Source organism: Pelodiscus sinensis, chromosome 20 (genome assembly GCF_049634645.1).
Source record: "Pelodiscus sinensis isolate JC-2024 chromosome 20, ASM4963464v1, whole genome shotgun sequence".
Classification (NCBI taxonomy): Eukaryota; Metazoa; Chordata; order Testudines; family Trionychidae; genus Pelodiscus; species Pelodiscus sinensis.
Window position 1 is genome coordinate 12,978,407 of NC_134730.1, and position 20,141 is coordinate 12,998,547.

The following is a 20,141-nucleotide window of genomic DNA, read 5'->3' on the forward strand; positions in this document are numbered from 1 at the left end:
TATGTTGCTTTCCTCTGAGATCTCTTTCTTCTATGAGTATTGTTTAAAACTTGCAAGTTTTTAAAACTAAAAATTAAATTCATTTGTAAGAGCGAGGGAACAGATAGATACAGTTATTGACATGATGAAAATCCTAGTCAGGTTAAAGGCCTGGTTGTAGTAGGGAGTGAACATATGTCATTCCTTGCCTGAACAGCATACAGTCTAAAGGTAGGTTTACACTACGCACTTATTTAGAAATAACTATTTCAAAACAGGTGTTATTCCTTGTGAAATGAGGGTTTATTATTCCAGAATAAGAAGCCTGTTATTTTGAAATTATTTTGAAATAACGGGCTTGCTGTGTAGACACTCACCTTGTTATTTCAAAATAATGTTAGTTCCGGGGCAGCCAACCAGCTAGAGATGAAGAGCCAAAATAGCTGTGGATAGAGTACAAAGAGCCACATATTATATATTTATTTTTATAGATAGATAGATAGATAGATAGATAGATAGATAGATAGATAGATAGATAGATAGATAGATAGATAGATAGATAGATAGATAGATAGAACACAAAATGTAGTGATAAAAATTACAGGACATTTCAGACAAAAACCAATAAAAAAGTCTGTAGTCACTTGAAAAATTCACAGCCAGTCCATAGATCTTCAGAGAACTTGACAAGGAACAAACATCAAATAAAAAATAACTTTAAAAATACAGTAATATTCTCACACTAAAAAAAAGCATCCCCACCATGTATTTTAAATTTAACACTACTGCCCTATTATGGCCCGTGAGGTTTTTTTTTTAAATTAAACTGAACAGAGAAGTAAATTAGCACAATTTGAAGTGCCTGTTTCACTCCAGGTTGTTGATCTCTCGTATGATTTCCTCATTTTTTTACTTATGAAGATTATGGCTTTTTTATAGTTCTAAAAATTCAGGTCTGTCCCAGACTGCAAATATGATAAGTTCAAAAACAACAAGGGAGAGACTCATATCTCAGAATAATTGCTTCAGCCTGGCAAACAATAGTCTTTGATTTTTCTTTAAAGAAATACAGTGTAAATCAGGTACATGCTGATATTTTTTTTGCCCTGGAATTTAAATATGACACTTGTGTTGGCTGCCTTATTCTGCATCCATGAAGACTTTGAGTTTAAGGTGCTTCAGCACCCCCCCAGCCCTGCTCTAACCCAAAATCCCCTTCCTCTCCCCCAGAGCCAGGCACTCCCAGCCTCCCAACCTAATCCAATGCCTCACTCTGCCTCCAGAGCCAGGCATCCCTGGCTCTCCCCGCCCCCGCTCTAACCTAATGCTTGGGTCTCACTGGAGCTGCTGCCATCACTGTCGTCATGTGCTTCTCCCTCCAGGTGCTGGGGCATGTGCGCAGAGCGGCCAGCCATGAGCAGTCTGGGCGCACGGCTCAGAACTAGCAAGAGCCGCATTTCTTGGAACAAAGAGCCGCATGCGGCTCAAGAGCTGCGAATTGGCCACCCCTGCATTAGTTATTTCAAAATAACACTGCAGTGTAGACGTGCCCAAAGTTAGGATGAGACATGACAAGCACACGTAACACGTGATAGGAAGGAGCAGGAGAAGAGCACTGGGGTCAGTGGTAGGGTGTGTAAGAAGATGGTGTTAGTGGGAAGAATGAGATCAGGAGGTGCAGACAGTGGAAGAAGAGACTGCATGATAACTGAGGAAATGCAATGTCCATTGTGTATGGAAACTCTTCTGTCAGCACATAACCACAGGCAGTGAACAGCTGCCAATTGCTTGCTGAAAAATCAGATAGGGCCAAATTCTGAGGTCATTATGTAAGCCCTGATTCTGCCATCCCAACTTGTGTTGCAGAGTAACTGTAGCGTTCAGTCAGTGGGGCTACTCATTCGGGTGAGTGCTACTCAGAGTGAGCGAGCTGCCTTTAATTTTTAGTTGGTCCTTGCTCAGGCAAATGTCTGTTGACTTCAGTGCAGAATTTGACCTGAGTAAGCTGAAGCTTGCTAAGAGTATCAGTAATTTGACTCAGGACTGAAACCGTCCAGCCAGTGGAACCGTAGGTGTTGAAGTGGGTCTGGGATCAAGTGCCCTTGGAATTTATACAGAGTGACAGACCAGTGCCTGTTCTGGGATTTGGAATATAAGCACTGCAGCATTATACCCCATCTGGGTAAACTGGGAGATGTAGGGAGATGTTGAGTGCTGCTCTGTATGTTATCTGTTCTTTCATAGGTTTGCTGAAGGATGTCGAGTTGAAAACAGCTCTCCGGACCCTCTGCTGCATGTGTCTTGGTCTCTACTCCCATTACTGGCTCTTGGTCAATGTCTCAGGGTTCCAATCGGTGTGGTCTGCCCTCATCTGCATGTTGATCACACGATCGTTCCTTGCTCACCCCTACATCCATGTTAACATCTTCCAGGTAGAGGCCACAAACCCCAGCTTGCACCAAAGTCCTTGGAAGCAAAAAAAGCAAAGCTCCCTGTATTAATTAACTAGCTGTATTAATTAACTAGATCTCACTTTGTCTTTGGCAACTGAAGCATCTATAAACTTAAGACAAATGACCTGACTCTGATCTCAGTTGTACTGATGTCACATTGGATTAGACTCGGGTCCAAAATGTTGAGGAGACCAATGTCACCTGGCATAACAGTGTGGATAGTTGAGACAGAATGAACACAGAAGGCTTCATATAGGTGTAAATGAGATCAGAATTTGCTCCTTCTCACACTAAGAGATGATAGGGTGTGTCTAGACTACCTAGTTTTGTTGACAAAAGTGGACTTTTGTCGACAAAACTATACCAGCGTCTACACTACTGCTGAGTTCTGTCGACATAACGTCGACAGAACTCAGCAGTTTTGTCGACGCTGGTATACCTCATTTTACGAGGCATAACACCTTCTGTCGATAGAACTCTGTCGACAGAAGGTGTTATTGCCTGTAACACTGCGTCCAGACTACGGAGTTCTGTCGACAAAGCAGCTTGCTTTGTCGACAGAACTCAATGTGTCTGGACGCGCTTTGTCGACGGAAGTTTTGTCGACAGTATCTGTCGACAAAACTTCCGTCGACAAAACGCGGTAGTCTAGACGTACCCTTACTTTAAAAGCCAGGTGCCTTTGGGAAGGATGGAACAAGAATAGTTGGTCCTTGCCCATTGGAGAGTCACTGATCATTTTCAACAGGCCTAAGATGAAATGGCCAGATTCCGATCACATTTACATAGAAACTCCTCTGAAGTCACAGGGTTTCCAAACTCTTGTCATGTCACTTGACTCTGGGACAGAGGCTTCTTTTTGATTTGCCACAAATAGCTGGCCTTGAGATAATATGTGGGAAGCAGTGTGTGAGTGCTAGTGCTCCCACAACAGACTTGACCCGTAAGGTGTGAGTGGGAAATCAGAGCATTCCAGTTGATGGCACTAGCCTGTTACCTGTTATGAGGACTTCTCAACCCCATAAAGAAGGAGACTCACAAGATCATGTACAGAAAAAGATGAGGAGCTGGAGAAACAGCCATCATTCCACCCTGGCCTCACATAGCTGGATTCCACCCTTGTCCTCAGGAAGCCATGCACCCTATCTGCCTGCTGAAGAAAGTGATGCCACGTTTTTTATTTTTGTCTTGTAGCACATTGGCCTCCCGATGTTCTCTGTTGATAAGAAGCCCAAGCGGATTCACCTGATGAGTCTTGCAGTTCTGAATCTGCCCCGCAATGCCCTACTGGATTGGACCTTTGGGCACTCAATCATCAGCTGCCATGTAGAACATCATCTCTTCCCAAACCTCTCTGACAACATGTGCCTGAAGGTGAGAGAGAAAAGGAGGGCCTGGCCAGAGGGTGTGCCGAGGGAGGGGAGCAGGAGGGAAAGTGACGTTTAACATAGAGGAGAAAATTGATGCCCATGGGAGGAAATAATGAGGAGATAAGTTTGTGTGATTCCCCTTCCACTTAACTCAAAATGGAGGTGTGAAGCCTCTCTCCCTACCTTGCAGGTCTGAGCACGCTTCTGTGTTCCATTCTTGCTCAGGCTTTCCCTCATCATTAATTTTAAACCCCTTCACATTTTCAGAACACTCCATAATGCCAATTCTAACTGCATCTCTGTCCTCATTTCCTCACACTCCACTTCCTTCTCCACACACTCTACCCTACCTTCTCTTCAACCTTCTTCCATGGTCTCCTTCCTCCATGCTTGACTTTGTGCTTTATTATTACAACAGCCTTCCAGAGAGTGTTTAGCAAAGTCCCTGCTCTACTCCTGGGAAAGCTTTTCAGACCACACCTAAACTGTGAATAATTCCTGCTAGAATCATCAAACACCTGGCTGTACTGCCTTCATTCTCCACTAGCAATGTATTAGGTGTAGACTCCAATCAAACCCCTACATCCAACACCCTGAATTTTTGGGTTAGTTGAGATGTGGATCTGTATTTTTCAGTCCAGGCTGTATTTGTTTGAAACCCTTTACTTATTTTACAGTCCCATGAATACTTATGATGCTAGTAACAATAAAGACATGCTGCTGCTATGATATTAACTCAAAGCAGTGTCTTTGTCATATTTCACATGCCTCAAAAAACAAACCTTCAGGGGCTGCAAAAGATGATGTTAATTCAGTAAGCACTCTACCTTCTGAACCAGTGCCCCAGTATGATATGAGGGAAAGATGCAGGAGATCCTAGATGCAAGAGCAAAGTAGTGAGCGCTTGTGGTCATCCAGCCCTTATTATGACAAAAGGATGTCAGCTTTTCAATATCCCTCCCTTATTCCAACTCATATAAATATATTGTCAGTCTAAATTCCTGTTGCTGCTCGAGCTCGATATTATATTCATCTTCATTCCCTGATGTAAGCCATTATATAATATTAGGTACTGTTAAATAGTTTTCTTGTTCCACCCCGGAGTTGGCTGCATTTTGACAGTAGGCAATATGATGCCAACATGCATAGTTTTCAATGATTGCTCTGGATGGAAGGTCCTGTAAAAATGTAAGGCATCACCATCATCATTAGAACTTACGGTGTCATTGTAATATTTTTTCCCTTTTAGATCAAACCCATAGTCTCCCAGTATCTGAAAAAGAAGAAGCTGCCATACAATGAGGACTCCTATATGTCCCGACTACGGCTGTTCTTACAAAATTACGAGGAACTGATGGTCAATGCACCCCCAATAACTGAACTTGTGGGGATTCAATGATGACTGTCCCTGGAGCACTATAGCAAGATATGGGGCCATTTCCTGTGGGTCATTATAACATCTGACAAGATTGGGAAGGTTAGAACCAAAGACATTGCTCTTATAAAGCAATCAAAGGGGAAACGTGTTTGCCTCAAGTGTCTTGCTTCTGGGCAAAAAGAAATACACATAGAGGCTTAGAAACAACACTGGAATGATAAATTGTGACTGAATGGTGATGGGACAAAAGGGAATTCTGTAGCTCCAGTACAGTAGGGTCAAATGGAATTTACTTGAGATATTAGTAACTGGTATTTATTTTTCTTCCATTTTCTTTTAACTCTTGGTTAGAGATTGCTATTAATTCCTGTTTTCTGTACTGTTATGTCTCTGGGAGAGGATTGGGAGCACAACAAGGAAGGGGCTTAATATTCTATCCAACTCCAGGGTCCCACACACACAGGATGACTCGGGGAACTGGCCTTTAACTCTAGGTCAGAGGTTCAAATCCAGGCAAAGTTTGTATTTTTGAAAACAACTGAAAACTGGCTCCCATCTGAGGGCTCTTTGGTGTCCCAAGTCACATGGAGTTTATGACTGGTTTCTCAGAGAAAGAAGCCTGTATTACCAATCCTTAGTCAGCTTGAGAGGCTGAGGCTGGAATGGGCCATAAAGAATGTAGTGCTTTAAAGGTGGTCTCTCCAGATTAATGGAGGCACACTGGAGGTGTGGTGTAAAGGAAACTACACTACCACCAGCTGTCCTCTACCTGCTTTGTGGCAGAATAATTCCTTCTAGGAGTGTAGATTTGACAAAATTAGCCAGAGCGTTTTCGGACTAAGTTGGTGAAAATTTTTAGTGCCTCCCCTTCCCAGTGCAATCATGGTTTCACCAGAGTGCACAATGCAGGATGGAGGGTTTGCAGAAGAGGTAGAGAGAGGTTTCTTTGGGGTGCACTCCAACTCATCTGACTTCTGACATATGGAGAATTTGTCTTGTGGGTGTTGAAGGTGGAAATCATAAGGTTACCCCAGCCTCCTGCTGCAGACATGGAACCCAGCTGTTTGTCCTGGCCAATTACCTAGTAGCCAACAGGGCAGAAAGTTTTCGAGAGACAATTATCCAAAGAAGGCAGGACTCTGGGAGCCTCTTCGTTTCCAGCTACTGGAGGGCTCAGTGCTCATTCAGGAATGTTGCTATGTCCCTCAGGTGAAATCCTGGCTTGTTGAATTCAATGGCAAAACAGGCAGCGCTGGTCTACACTAGGGCTTTATTTCGAAATAACCTCCCTTTGGTTGAATTTATAAGTGGAGCATCCACCGTTATTTCAAAATAAGAGGCTGCTCATTTTGAAATCTGTACTCCTGCTTTTCTCAGGGAGTAATGCTAATTTTAAAATGCAGGTTGAACCTTTCTTGTCTGGGACTCTCTGGTTCGACAACATCCATGTTCCAGCAGGACCACAGATATTGCTAAACCAGAGAGACTCTGGACCAGAAGCCAGGGAGGCCATGGGGTTGGCTGCAGGAGCCCTGGGATAGTGGAGCTGTGGCAGCTCCGGTGGCCTGCTGGGATGCCAGAGCCCCCAACAACCAAGAGCTACTAGAAGATTCTCTCTAAAATTGAGTGATCTGTAGCTCAGGTATTCATGAAGCCAGTGGACCAGCCCTGGGTGTCTGTAGAGGAGCCAAAATGTAACCTCTGATCTTTAAGTGAAAAGTCTGTGGCGAGCTTTCATCCATAGTTACCGGGTTCCATCAATTAAGTTGTCAGAGCACTTTGCAAGGAAAAGACTGAGAAACTTGAGAGAAGAGATCCTCTCCTATACACTAAATGGCATAGTTCCTGCACACTTGGGGTGGGGTGGGATGGGGTGGGGTGGGGTGGGGTGGGAGTGGGGGGTGGGAGGGGAGAGGATAGCTCTGGGAGCCACAGACACCTTAGGTTGGCTCTGGAATTTGGTATCTTTTGCCAGCACCAAATTGTGGGTCAAAGGACTAAAATGCAGGTCGTCTGTTCTCAGGGAGAGATCTGGAAAGCCTTCCTCCCTTCTGCTGTAAAATCCCACCCCTGCACCAGTAGTATTGTTGGAGAATATTGTGGGAAGAGGGGAGGTGACTGTATAATGCTAAGACCTCCTCTCAGAGCTGTCTGAAAAACAGCAAAAGGCAAACTCCTCTTCTGGCCCTTTTGGATTCTCTGCCAAAAAGCTATTAATATTTATCCACTTGAATGGATTAATATTTCATGTTAAGAAAAGGCAGGATAACTGCTGATAAGGGAGTACTGCCTGCACTGTTCCTAACACTTTGTGTACTGTGTGGCTATGCAAAGAAAGAAATGCTCATTCAGCAAGAAGCAAATCCTAAAGCCCTGTACATCAGCCAAGCTGCCTATTACAAACCCTTCTCAATGGGCAATAAAATTCTCTTATTTATCTTTGTCCTCAGGTCTCTACTGCTGTTGGGAAGGCAGATTCTCTGGTCACCCTCTCTGGGCCAAGTCCTGCAGTCAATCCTTATTCTGGCCAAATTACCCCTGGGCTACGTCTAGACTGGCATGATTTTCCGCAAATGCTTTTAATGGAAAAGTTTTCTGTTAAAAGCATTTGTGGAAAAGAGCGTCTAGATTGGCACGGACGCTTTTCCACAAAAGCACTTTTTGCGGAAGAGCGTCTGTGGCCAATCTAGACGCGCTTTTCCGCAAAAAAGCCCCGATCGCCATTTTCGCCATCAGGCCCTTTTTGCGCAAAACAAATCTGAGCTGTCTACACTGGCCCTTTTGCGCAAAAGCTTTTGTGCAAAGGACTTTTGCCTGAACAGGAGCAGCATAGTATTTCCTCAAGAAGCACTGATTTCTTACATGAGATCGTCAGTGTTCTTGCGGAAATTCAAGCGGCCACTGTAGACAGCTGGCAAGTTTTTCCGCAAAAGCAGGTGCTTTTGCGGAAAAACTTGCAAGCCTAGACACAGCCCTGGAGTTAAGGAAGAAGGATTGAAAGATCTGGCCCTGGGAATACCGTGGCGGTGATAAGGGTGGAGTTGGGGAGTGAGAATGGATCTGGTGCTGGAATGTGCATCTAAAAAGGGTCATACTCGAATATCTGTGGCATTTACCTGACCATGATTTACCATAGCTCACATTTTGGCAGATAAAGGCCCTTCCTTTTTCTCACTGAGTGTGATTTTCACCTCTGAGCACAAGGCCAGCCCCAGGCATATCCACAGCCTGCCCCCCTTGGCTCAGGGCACAGGAGTGAATATCACCCTGACTACAGGGGTCTCACTCCATTGGCTTCAGTGCAGTGACTCCTGAGTAACATCACCAGGAGGGGAGAATCAGGCCCTGTGGATGTGCCATTGAGTCATGAAGAGTTAAGCTTTTATAGACCTTTTCCATCTATAACTTTTATGATTCCATAATTAAATGCTTCATTAATCATGATGGCCAATGTATGCTAATATCGGCAGAGTGAATGGAGCTCCCACTTGCAGCAATAGCGGGAGAGAGATTTTAACTGTGCATTAGCTACACGCTTAGGCAGTATAGGGATGCTAATCCCACTGCCCCATACTCCTACAGTTATTGCAGCACTCTTTGGAGAGAAGTGGATTTGACAAAAAACCTGGTGGGAAATGAAATCCGGAGGCCGGAAAGTGCCATTTTAAAATCCACTAACACATACATAAACTGGTATCTCATCAGCTTATGAATACGCTAAGCAACAAAGCCTGTTTTAAGTAGTTCTGCATTACAGCTGGCATCCTTACATATAGCTGTCTAGAGGCTGAAAGTGGCTATTACTTAGGTCTAGGAAAGACTCTGCAGGGTAGGAATTCAACCAGTTATTAATCACTACCCAAAAATCTTTGTGCTGAGGTTAAGGTTGGGCTGTGAATTTTCCCTTACCGAAAAAACGATAAGGCTCTGAAAGTGGTATGATCAGCTCAGTATAGAGGGGCTGTCATGGGAGCCCCTTCACCAAATGACCCCAATGTTGATCCTGAAATCAAAGACCTACTTCAGCCTCTAAATTGTGACATACCAGTTTTCAAGATAATCTCCCTACACACATGGGATTTAGAGTAATTTGAATATTCAAATAAGCTCCTTGTTGAGGAAGCTGTGCTTAAAAACCTACTGGGCTAACTCACCACTGCCTGCCACTACTCATTCTGCTCCTGGCTCTGGCAAGATATAGCAATTTTCAAAATAAAAAAATCTGAATATGCGTGTGGCTGTTAAAGCAATTTGAAATGTCAGCTCTTGAGCCAAACTCTGGTGGGGTGGCCTGTGCCCAGAGGGTTGGAGGCCTGGAGCTGGCCAGCCCCTGTCCAATGAGCCCAGCTGGGTATGGAGAAGCGGACTCCAAGTCGGGGAATGCTCAGGAAGTTGTGCAGAGTGTACAAGGCTTCTTCAAGAGTCTTGATACTAGCATGTTCCTCCAGCAAGGAAGAGCTGAGAATAACCAGGTAAGGTTGGAAGGACCCTGGGACTCCTGGGGGAGGAGGAGATTTTTGTATTTATCTTTAACTTTAATAAGCTAGACACTAAGAATGGCTGTTTTTATTGGATTCATGAAAACCTCTGGGCCGGGGGGGCTTATTTAGGAAGCTTCTTGACGATGGAAACTGAGGCAGGCCCCAGGCAGAGTGATCTCTGGCCATGAGGGGGCACTTGACAAGCAGCCAATCTGGTGACATATGCTGTGATCTCAGGCCAAACTTCCAAAAGGAGCTGCTCCAGAGCAGAAGCAGAGAGGTCCAGATCTTTAGAAGGGTTTGGGTTAGGGATGTTACATTAGATTAATTAACTAATGGATTAATCGATGGGATTTCCATTGACTATTCGATTAGTCTATAAGGGCACCTCTGCCTTTGAACTGTAGCAACAGCCCTGCCGGGCTCTTGCTACAGTTCAAAAGTGGAAGCCCCACATGGAGCACGGCCCTGCGCTGCCTGCAGCACGTCAGCCTTTGAAATGGGGCTCTTGTACATTTCAAAAGCAGAATTGCAGCAGAAGCAGTGCAAGCAAAGACTGCTTCAGACCCCGCTTGCGCCATTTCCTGCTGTGCCTCTACCTCCTCTGTCCCCCGTGGAGATGGTGTGAGGGGGACTGCCTTTTAAGCTGGCTCCCCCCAGCACTGGCTCCTGCCTACCCCTTGCTGCCTCTCTCTGATAGAGGCAGCAAGGGGGAGGGGGGGAAGTGACTAGTCACATCACTAGGGATATGTCTACACTACCCCGCTACTTCGAACTAGCGGGGGTAATGTAGTCATCTGCAGTTGCAAATGAAGCCCGGGATTTGAATTTCCCGGGCTTCATTTGCATGAAGCCGGCCGGCGCCATTTTTAAATGCCGGCTAGTTCGAACCCCGTGCCACGCGGCTACACGCGGCACGGAGTAGCTAGTTCGGATTAGGCTTCTAATCCAAACTAGCTGTACTCCTCATGGAATGGAACTAGAAGTACAGCTAGTTCGGATTAGAAGCCTAATCCGAACTAGCTACTCCGTGCCGCGTGTAGCCGCGTGGCACGGGGTTCGAACTAGCCGGCATTTAAAAATGGCGCCGGCCGGCTTCATGCAAATGAAGCCCTGGAAATTCAAATCCCGGGCTTCATTTGCAACTGCGGATGACTACATTACCCCCGCTAGTTCGAACTAGCGGGGTAGTGTAGATATACCCTAGTTGACTATACGATAAGCTTCAACTAGTCTCTTAGGGTATGTCTACACTACAGCACTAATTCGAACTAACTTAATTCGAATGAGTTAATTTGAACTAAGCTAATTTGAATTAGTGCATCTAGACCTAAAAACTAATTCGAATTAGCGTTTTGCTAATTCAAAATAGCATGTCCACATTGAGTGGACCCTGAACTGAGGTTAAGGCTGGCCGGAACCAGTGCCGGCAGGGCATCAGGTTAGGACTTAGAGTTAGGACTTAGTGGAGCTGCTGCCTCAGGCTAGCCGAGGGCTGTGCTTAAAGGGACCCGACCCCCATCCTGGACAGACAGTTCTCAGGGTTCTCCTCTTGCTTGTCTACCTCGATGAGGGACAGCAAAGCAGTCCTGACTTGGAATGCCCTGAGTGCCCACACTCGGCACATCACAGCACTCGGCCATCAGCCCGGCTACACTTGCTGCAGGCTGCCATCCGGGGGGGTGGAGTGTCAGTCGAGGGTCTGTCAGGATCCAGGAGGCCCTGCAGGAGAGCTTCCACCCCGAAGAGCCCGCAGAGCCAGCCCAATCCTCCCCATCGGGGGCTCATGCCCCATTCCTCCCTCACCTCCTTCCACTTACCCCTTCCTAGCCCCCCCTTCCTGATGTAAAAAATAAAGGACATGTGTGTTCAAAAATAGAAACTCTCTTTATTTAACAAAACTGGGGAGGGGATTAACCCCTGGGGAGACTGGGAAAAGGAGGTGGGAGAGGGGAAGAGAGAGGGTGGGAGAGGGGAGGGGGAAACCTGTGAGGAGGGAGCTGGAAGGGGGAAGCCAGTGGAAGAAGGAAACTGTGGTACGCCATATCTTCTGTACTGTGTACAGATGTGGTCTCCTCACCTCAAAAAAGATATTTTGGCCTTGGAAAGGGTTCAAAAAAGGGCAACTACAATGATTAGGGGTTTGGAACAGGTCCCATATGAAGAGAGGCTAAAGAGACTGGGACTTTTCAGCTTAGAAGAGAGGAGACTAAGGGGGGATATGATAGAGGTATATAAAATCATGAGTGGTGTGAAGAGGATGAATAAAGAAAAGTTCTTCATTAGTTCCCATAATAGAAGGACTAGAGGACACCAAATGAAATGAAAGAACAGCAGGTTTAAAACTAATAAGCGAAAGTTCTTCTTCACACAGCACATAGTCAACCTGTGGAACTCCTTGCCACAGGAGGCTGTGAAGGCTAGAACTATAACAGAGTTTAAAGAGAAGTTAGATACATTCATGGAGGTTGGGTCCATGGAGTGCTATTAGCCAGGGGCTAGGAATGGTGTCCCTGGCCTCTGTTTGTGGAAGGCTGGAGATGGATGGCACGAGACAAATCTCTTGGTCATTGTCTTCGGTCCATCCCCTCTGGGGTTCCTGGTGTTGGCCGCTGTCGGCAGTCAGGCTACTGGGCTAGATGGACCTTTGGTCTGACTCAGTGTGGCCATTCTTATGTTCTTATGTTCTAAGCTCAGGGCTCAGGGTCGGGGGTCTCACTGGACCAACTTGATTTTCATGCAAACCTGCTCCTGGGTTCGCATGTGGCTTTTGGTGGCCAGGTTGGCAGCTATCCTGCCCTAGATGGCTGCATTCCTGTGCCTAGTGCGGAGATCATGGACGTTGGAGGCCTCCACCCAAACCTCGATGAGGTCCACGAACTTGCCAGCTCTCTGCACTGGCCGCTTGAATTTCCGCAAGAACACTGACGATCTCATGTAAGAAATCAGTGCTTCTTGCGAAAATACTATGTGGCTCCCGTTCGGGCAAACGTCCTTTTGCGCAAAAGGGCCAGTGTAGACAGCTCAGATTTGTTTTGCGCAAAAAAGCCCCGATGGCAAAAATGGCGATCGGGGCTTTTTTGCGCAAAAGTGCATCTAGATTGGCACGGACGCTTTTCCGCAAAAAGTGCTTTTGCAGAAAAGCGTCCGTGCCAATCTAGACGCTCTTTTCCGCAAATGCTTTTAACGGAAAACTTTTCCGTTAAAAGCATTTGCGGAAAATCATGCCTGTCTAGACGTAGCCCCCTAATTTAGGTGCCTCGCTCCCACTGAAATCAGAACAACTAACTCTGCTGGGCCAGAGAAATGCAAATTCTCAGAAAGCTGCCCAGTGATTTTCAAGACAATGTGGGAAATCCTGTGGATTTCAGAACTCTTAGAATAACCAGCTGTTATACCGTAAGCAAGTTACAGTCCTCACTCTATGGGGGTTACCAATTCCAGTGTAACAACCAGCTTGGAGATACAAATCCATCTCTTGCTTGATGAGTTGTGGTTCCAAAGAGTGCAGCTTCTGAGGAGGGGAAGAGCCATTGCTTCATGCTGGTCAGCAATGCAGAAGTAGGGACCCTGTGAAGTGGTTTGGGACACATCTGAAAGATGGTTAAATCAAGTTCTGCCAGTACCAAATCTGGGGTTGATGTTAAAAATCAAAAGTTACTGCACAACATGGCTGTAAATGTCCCGGTAAGAAAGAAGGCTGAGTTCAGGCTAATGGATGTGTAAGAAGCACAATGAAACTCCAAGCAGAAAAATTACTAGCCTGAGAATAAAATATTAAAGGACAAATTAGGGGCATCATGGAGGCAAAGAAGAAGGTACAAGGAGTCTCATCCTCACTGGTGCTTCTGCTCACAAGGCAACCATAATTTCCCAACCTGCCCCTGTTGAGAATGGGAGTATGGTGCTAGTGCTGGAAGCACTTAGTAGCCCAGAGGGGAACAGGGCAATAGCAGAGGGGGCAGGAGCCTGTTCTCTTTCTGCACCCACAGGCCTATGGATGATGGTACTGGAGGGAGGGCCTGGGCAGCTAGTGGGTATGCTCTGCTCTGCGTCCTTGGTCCTGTTATGGATGCAGTACTTCTTTGCAACACTGCTTGTGTAGTAGTGTCCCTCCTCCCCGCTCCCAAATGCAGGTCAGGCTTAGTTGGCTCCTTACTTGGCAATTAAACACCAAAGGATTTAGAGAAAAGAACTGAGGGAAATTTTTCCCAAGATCTGAAATGACTTCGGTTCCTAAGTCCCATTTTTAAAAATGACTGAAAGGCTCAGGAGCCTAAGTCTTACTGGAAAGTCTTTGAAATTGAAAGACGTTAGATACATCAGTGCTTTTCAAAATCCCACAAGGCACTTATCTGCTTCATTAGGGGCCTAAATTACCTTTAAACGCCTGTCCCTTATTGAAAATGTTACCCCGTTGCTCTGGTGCTATTGTAAAATTGATTGTTCCCCACAGCATGCTCTCCGGTGTTTTGTCCTGGGAGCTTAAATTCATAACTCTGCTATACACTAAAAATCATGGCTGAATAGAGACACTGATTTATGGCTTTTTACAACAATCTGTAACCTGCTGACCCCTATTTTTGTCCTATGACTGCAGAGTTATTAATGAGCCACTCTGCCTTGAACGGTCCCTTCCAATGCATGCACATAATCTGTTCCATTTTGCATTTTGTTGTGATGTGGGGTGCACCTTTCTAAGACCTGAAAAAGAGCTCTGTGTTGCAGAAGCTGCACTACACTGCATACAACTCCTGTTCCAGAATGTACAAAAAGAGGAAGATACTCACCTTGGTGCAGTAACAATGGTTCTTTGAGATGTGTGTCCCTGTGGGTGCTCCACTGCAAGTGTTGTGCTTGTCTTGGCACCACAGATCGGAGACTTTTAACAGCTGTAGTCAGCCGGACCACGCATGCACAGTCAGCATCTTGGGCCGTTCACACCCTTTTCCTCATGTGCGCGATCCAGCTCCCACCAGTTCCTCTCATCTGCTTGAGTATCTGAAACGAGAAATTTACTAACAGAGATTCCGGGGCAGAGAGGAGGGCGGGTAGTGGAGCATCCCCGGGGACATACATCTCGAAGAACTGTTGTTACTGCACCAAGGTGACTAACTTCCTCTTCTTCTTCAAGCGATGTCCCCTTGGGTGCTCACTGTAGGTGACTGTGTAGCAGTACTCAGAAATGTCTGGATGGTGGGCTCCGGAATCAAGGTTTGTTTGATGTTGAAAGTCCTACTGAGGTCAGCATGGAGTCTGCAGCCAAATGCTGCACGATTGCATAGTGCTTTATGAACGTGTGGCTGCCCGACAAATGTTGTGAAGGGGAACTCCCGGTAGAAAGGCCAAGGATGTGGCCACAGCTCTTGTAGAGTGAGCCTTTGGTTGTGATGGAAGTGGTCTATAGTGGATGGAGTAGCAAGTGGTGATGCACGAAACTATGAGTTTAGCGATACGCTGGGATGACAGTGTCTCGCCCTTGGATCGATCAGTGAGAGAAACTATCAAACGGTCTGTTTTACAAAAATCTCAGGACCTATCAATGTAGAAGGCGAGCGCCCTGCATACGTTGAGAGTGTGGAGGATTGCCTCCTGTGGTGAAGTGTGTGACTTAAGGTAAAAGGAAGGGAGTATGATTGGCTTGTTAATATGGAATTCAGAGCAGACTTTGGGGATAAAGTCTGGGTGAGGTCGTAATACCACAATATCCCTGTTGAAAGTCATGTACAGTAGCACTGACACTGGGGCGCAAGCTCACTGACTCTGTGGGCAGATGTTATAGCAAACAAGAAGACCACCTTCAGTGTCAACATTTGGAGCGACGTAGTGGCTTGGGTTCTGAGTGATGCACTTGAGGTGATGCACTTGAGGTGGTGGGCTTTGTGGTGGTGGCAGGGTGGTGGTATGGAGGCAAGTGGGTATCTGGGTGACCTATGGCAACACAGGGACCCTCTCCTTGAATGTGACTGATGGTGATGATAATAGGACAAGTGTGTGTGGTCGTGATGGTAGATGTGCTAATGATGTGGTCGCCCAGGCGAGGACCGTCTAGAACAGGGGTCTCCAAACTTTTCAGCCCGAGGGCCGCATTAACTATCAAACAGCAGTTCGGGGGCCGACTACACACTTGAGGTCCAAATAAAAAACAATCAAAACATGGATGTTGTTTTTAATTATTTATTTAATATTATTTTATTCAGTTATTATTTAATAACACATTGATACACTACACATGAACACCTGTATTAGTGTGAATGGTGAAATTGTTTCCTGGATGCCAAAATAGCAGACATTTCTGGCTTTAGATTTGTTGTCCCTAACATCAACAGTGACCTGAGATTATCATCGGATCAAAGATTGAAAGGTACCTTGATGCAAAAGTTTTGACATTAGGAAAGTCTTCCTTGGGCAAAAACTGGTAAAAACCCACCAGTCCTATTTTGAACGTAAATTTCTGTAATTTTTTTTCCGTAGACAAAAAGGTCTCCACGGGCCGGATGAGAGGGCCTCGCGGGCCGCATCCGGCCCGCGGGCCGTAGTTTGGAGACCCCTGGTCTAGAAGAAAATGCACTCCTGTGCTCCCCCAGTACGCAGCATGTGGTGACAGTATTGGGGAATGAGGAAGGATTCCAGATCCTCTCGACGAGGGGGGTGGAGAGAGAGGGGTCTCACGTGGTAGCAAGAGTCTCTCTGCAGTGCCTCAGGGTACGGGGATGGAGACCTTCCTGATTATGAAAACTCCTCCGGTTCCATATGGGGAATGCGCAGCACCAGCGACCTCAGTGCCGGTAAAGAAGGTGCTGATGTCGGAGAGAACGTTCGGGAGACAGAAATAGGGCTCGGGCTCCAATGCATGTTGTTCTTTGCAGACACTTTTCTTGGTGCCGAGAAAGCGTCGGCCCTTTCCAGTGCCGGATTGGATTGCGGCACGGATTCTGCAGCAGCAGGTGCCAGCGGTGCTGCTGGAGTCGGCGTTGATACTGGTGCAGGTGTCTTACACGATGAGGCTATCGGTGCCAATGTTGATCTTGGTGCCATCAGTGCCCGTGCAGTTGGCACCGAGGGTGCCATCTTTTTAGGTCTTGTATGCAAAGAGGCGGTACCGGGCATTCCAGGCTTATCTCCTGTGCTCACCCTGCTCAGCAGGATCGGCGGCAGAGAATGTGCTGGTGAAGCCTGCATCTGTTTTGCAGGAGCTGCCCTTGGAGAGGACGCTCTCTGTTTCTGTATAGTAGCAGGGTCTATTGTAGCCACGGACGCCAAGTCAAACAGGATCATCTGAAGGCTCATTTCACTATCTCACTGGGCTCTCGCCATTATCCTTGAGCAATGGGTGCATTTCTGAGGCGCATCAGCCTTGCTCAAACAGCAGACGCATGACGAATGGCCATCTGAGGCTGGTGTGGACTCACAACAAATGTCACATTTTTTAAAACCCAGAGAACCTGGCATCATCTGTTTGAGGGATGGTCTTTTTTGGGTCAGCATCTTAAAGGCTGATGGAACAAAGAAGTTTTTTCTTTTTTGAACTATGAACTATAAACTCTAACTATTAACTATAAATTGGCTAATATTAACAACAACAATTAACTAATAACTATCTATGCTTCTCTGACTAGACGAAGTTGGAGAGAAAGAGAAAGCTCCGTCTGCAACCGAGGACGGTTGGGAGGAACTGGCGGGAGCTGGACCGCGCTCATGAGAAAAAGGGCATGAATGTCACGAGACGCTGGCCGCACATGCTGGTCCGGCTGACTACGTCTGTTAAAAGTCTCTGATCTATAGTGCCGGGATAAGCCTGATACCTACAGTGGAGCACCAATGGAGACATCACTCGAAGAAGAATTACCTGTTACTGATAACAAGTGTGAGCAGCAGATGCTGAACACAGCACAATTTGCAAGCATAGCCAGGCAGTACCCATGCTCAATACTGTGACAGCTTTGACTGGGACCATCATCATCACAAAGAGCAGCGAGGGCTTGAATATGGAGGTTTCTGAGTAGCAGTAGTGATGCTCAAAATCACACTCTTTAAAAACATTTTGTCTGGTAGTTGTGCTTAAGCGACAATAGGAGTTGTCTGGTTTGTGGTGAGGCAGACAATGTAAATATACTTACTATTCAATGCAAATACATCCCACAGGGTAATAAAGGACACAAAGCTCCATATTCCTATGCCCCAGCCACATAAATTGTCTAGCCTTGGGGTGTTTATCTCTGGGTCGGAGGACATTCTTATCTGTCAGACCTTCTTTAGAGAACATATTCTGGGAACGTATTCTGGGCCTCAAGGCTATTTTTCTGTTAAAAGTAGCCTCACAAAGGACTAACTTGTGTTTCTGTAGATAAAGAAAACTCAAATAGCAGCAGCTGTCATGGGTAGGACATTGGGGCAAGTATGAGAGCTAGCTGGCTGATGCTCAATCCAGATAAGACTGAGGGGATACTGGTAGGCTAAGTGACATGGTGTCAAGGCTGTTCCCCACTTTGGCAGGATAAATGCAGAAGTGGAGGCCCCCTAAAGTACCCCAAAACTTTCTCTCTCCAGGCTTTGGTATAAAACTTCTCCCCCAAATCCTAAAAACCTAAATTTTGGGGATAAAAATCTGCTGCCACCATCATGTGCTTTTGAACCCACAAACAGGGATGGATACTTGAAACCAACCCCCGGGTTACCCCAAGCTCTCTTCCCAAAAGAGCTTGAAAAAGAGAAAAGAGAAAAACAACCTTCAGTCTGTGTGGCTACCCCTCTGTCGGGCAGGTAGAGATATACAGTAATTCCTCATTTAACACTATAGATATTTTCATAAAATGATCATGTTAAGTGAAAATGTGTTATGCGGGGTCAATTTTCCCATTGAAGCGGTGGTGTCTGTTGGGACTGGGACATAAGGTTGGGGGAGAAAGGGGACTGGGTTACAGCAGGGAGGGGAGGTGTTTAGCTCTGAGGAAGGGAAGGGGAGGGGGATTGGATTGGGAGTATGCCCCTGTGACGGGTCTGCCGGGACCCGCACTGTGTCCGGCAAGCGGGGGGTCATCGGGGAACGGCGCGGCAAGCGGCGAACCTTCCGCCGCTTTGCAGGGAGGCGGGGGAAGCCCCGCGCAGCCACCGGCAGTGGGCTGGCTGGGGAAATCGTGTTATACCAGGGATGGTTGTGTAATTCAAAAAATGTTCCCTAAAAAAAAAATTGTGCTATCTCGAAAACGTGTTAAGCGGGCACGTGTTAAATGAGGAATTACTGTACACACAGACCTTTCAGGACACAAAAAAGAACCAATACCGGTTACTTAGAAAAAGAAAATAACCTTTTATTACCAAAACAAGATTACAGTTGCAAACATGATTAAGGTGACTGTACGGTAAGAGTCACAAATTAATAAACTCATCGGGGAGTCCCATGGGCTCAGGACTTAGTTACAGAAGGGAGAAAAAAAACATTTCTAACAGAACAGATCTTAGATCAGTGGTCTCCAACCTTTTTACACACCCAAGATCACTTTTTAAATGACAGACCAAGCCAAGATTTACCGCCCTGCCCCTTCCTTGAAGCTCCGCCCCTTCCTTGAAGCCCAGCCCTCTCTATTCTTCTCCTCTCCATCACTTGCTATCCCCAATCCTTATACTGCTGCTTTTTTAAAAAGGTTTTTGAACATTTGGAAGTGGTGCCCACCAGGGTGCACCACGCTCCAAGGTGCACCACGCTCCAGCACAGCTGGAGCTAGACACAGCCTCCCTGGGCTGAGCGCAGGGCAGCCGGGCTGGAGGGAAGAGAAGCGGCTGCCCGGCCAGCTGGCCATGGCACTCAGCCAGGGTGCACCAAGCTCCATGTGGGCAGGCGCAGAGGAGAAGCCGCCGATCAGCTGGAGTGCGGGGCAGCCTCTTTCAGCTGAAAGCCACAGTCAGCTGGCTGGGGTGTTTCAGCCCTCCCGACCTCCCAGCTCCCACCATTCCTCACAACTACTCACCTGTGTTGTTGCTCGGAGAGTAGCTGCTCCTCAAATAAGGAAATCTAATGTAAATGTACTGCACAAGCGCGCAGTTCAGAGAGGGCTCAAGAGCTACTCTTAGAGCCCCTGAGATCTACTGGTAGGTCATGATCTACCGGTTGGTGACCACGGTCTTAGATCCAAATTCTCAAACCAGAAAACAATAAAACCTGATGGATTTATCTAGACTTTTCCCTACTTACAGATGCTGAAGAGTCTTTTCTTGGAGAGAGACAAGTCCTCTGTCCCCCCTCAGAGAGTCAACTGGCTCAGAGACAAAGGAGGGGAAAATTAAAAATTCCTTTGTCTCGGTTTGAAATCCCTATCTGCATTTCTATTGGCTGAGCAGATACCTGGCTAGGTACAGGGACATAGTTAACCTCTTAATCCCCAAGCTACTGGCCATCTCTCATGGTCATGACACACCCCCCAAATCGCAGATGGTGCTGGACAGCTTGGCTACGTCTAGACTGGCATGATTTTCCGGAAAT

At 46.5% G+C, this 20,141-nt stretch overlaps 1 protein-coding gene and 1 long non-coding RNA gene across 4 annotated transcripts in view; one reads left to right on the forward strand and one right to left on the reverse strand.

Annotated features, from left to right (window-relative positions):
* The window catches only part of FADS6 (fatty acid desaturase 6), a 42,128-nt gene extending 35,095 nt beyond the window's left edge, over positions 1 to 7,033 (forward strand). For all 3 annotated transcript variants that reach the window (XM_025178135.2, XM_025178134.2, XM_025178136.2), the window contains 3 exons: positions 2,224 to 2,411; positions 3,627 to 3,806; positions 5,052 to 7,033. In XM_025178135.2, coding sequence (XP_025033920.2) covers positions 2,224 to 2,411; positions 3,627 to 3,806; positions 5,052 to 5,201 — 518 coding nt within the window. In that variant the 3' untranslated portion in view covers positions 5,202 to 7,033. The remainder of the gene's footprint in view (positions 1 to 2,223; positions 2,412 to 3,626; positions 3,807 to 5,051) is intronic.
* On the reverse strand, positions 6 to 19,903 carry LOC142819103 (uncharacterized). Its single transcript, XR_012896817.1, has 3 exons — positions 19,630 to 19,903; positions 14,452 to 14,662; positions 6 to 422 (listed from the first exon to the last, which is right to left on the reverse strand). It is a non-coding gene; the product is annotated as an uncharacterized LOC142819103 (long non-coding RNA).
* Between the last annotated feature and the right edge of the window lie 238 nt (positions 19,904 to 20,141).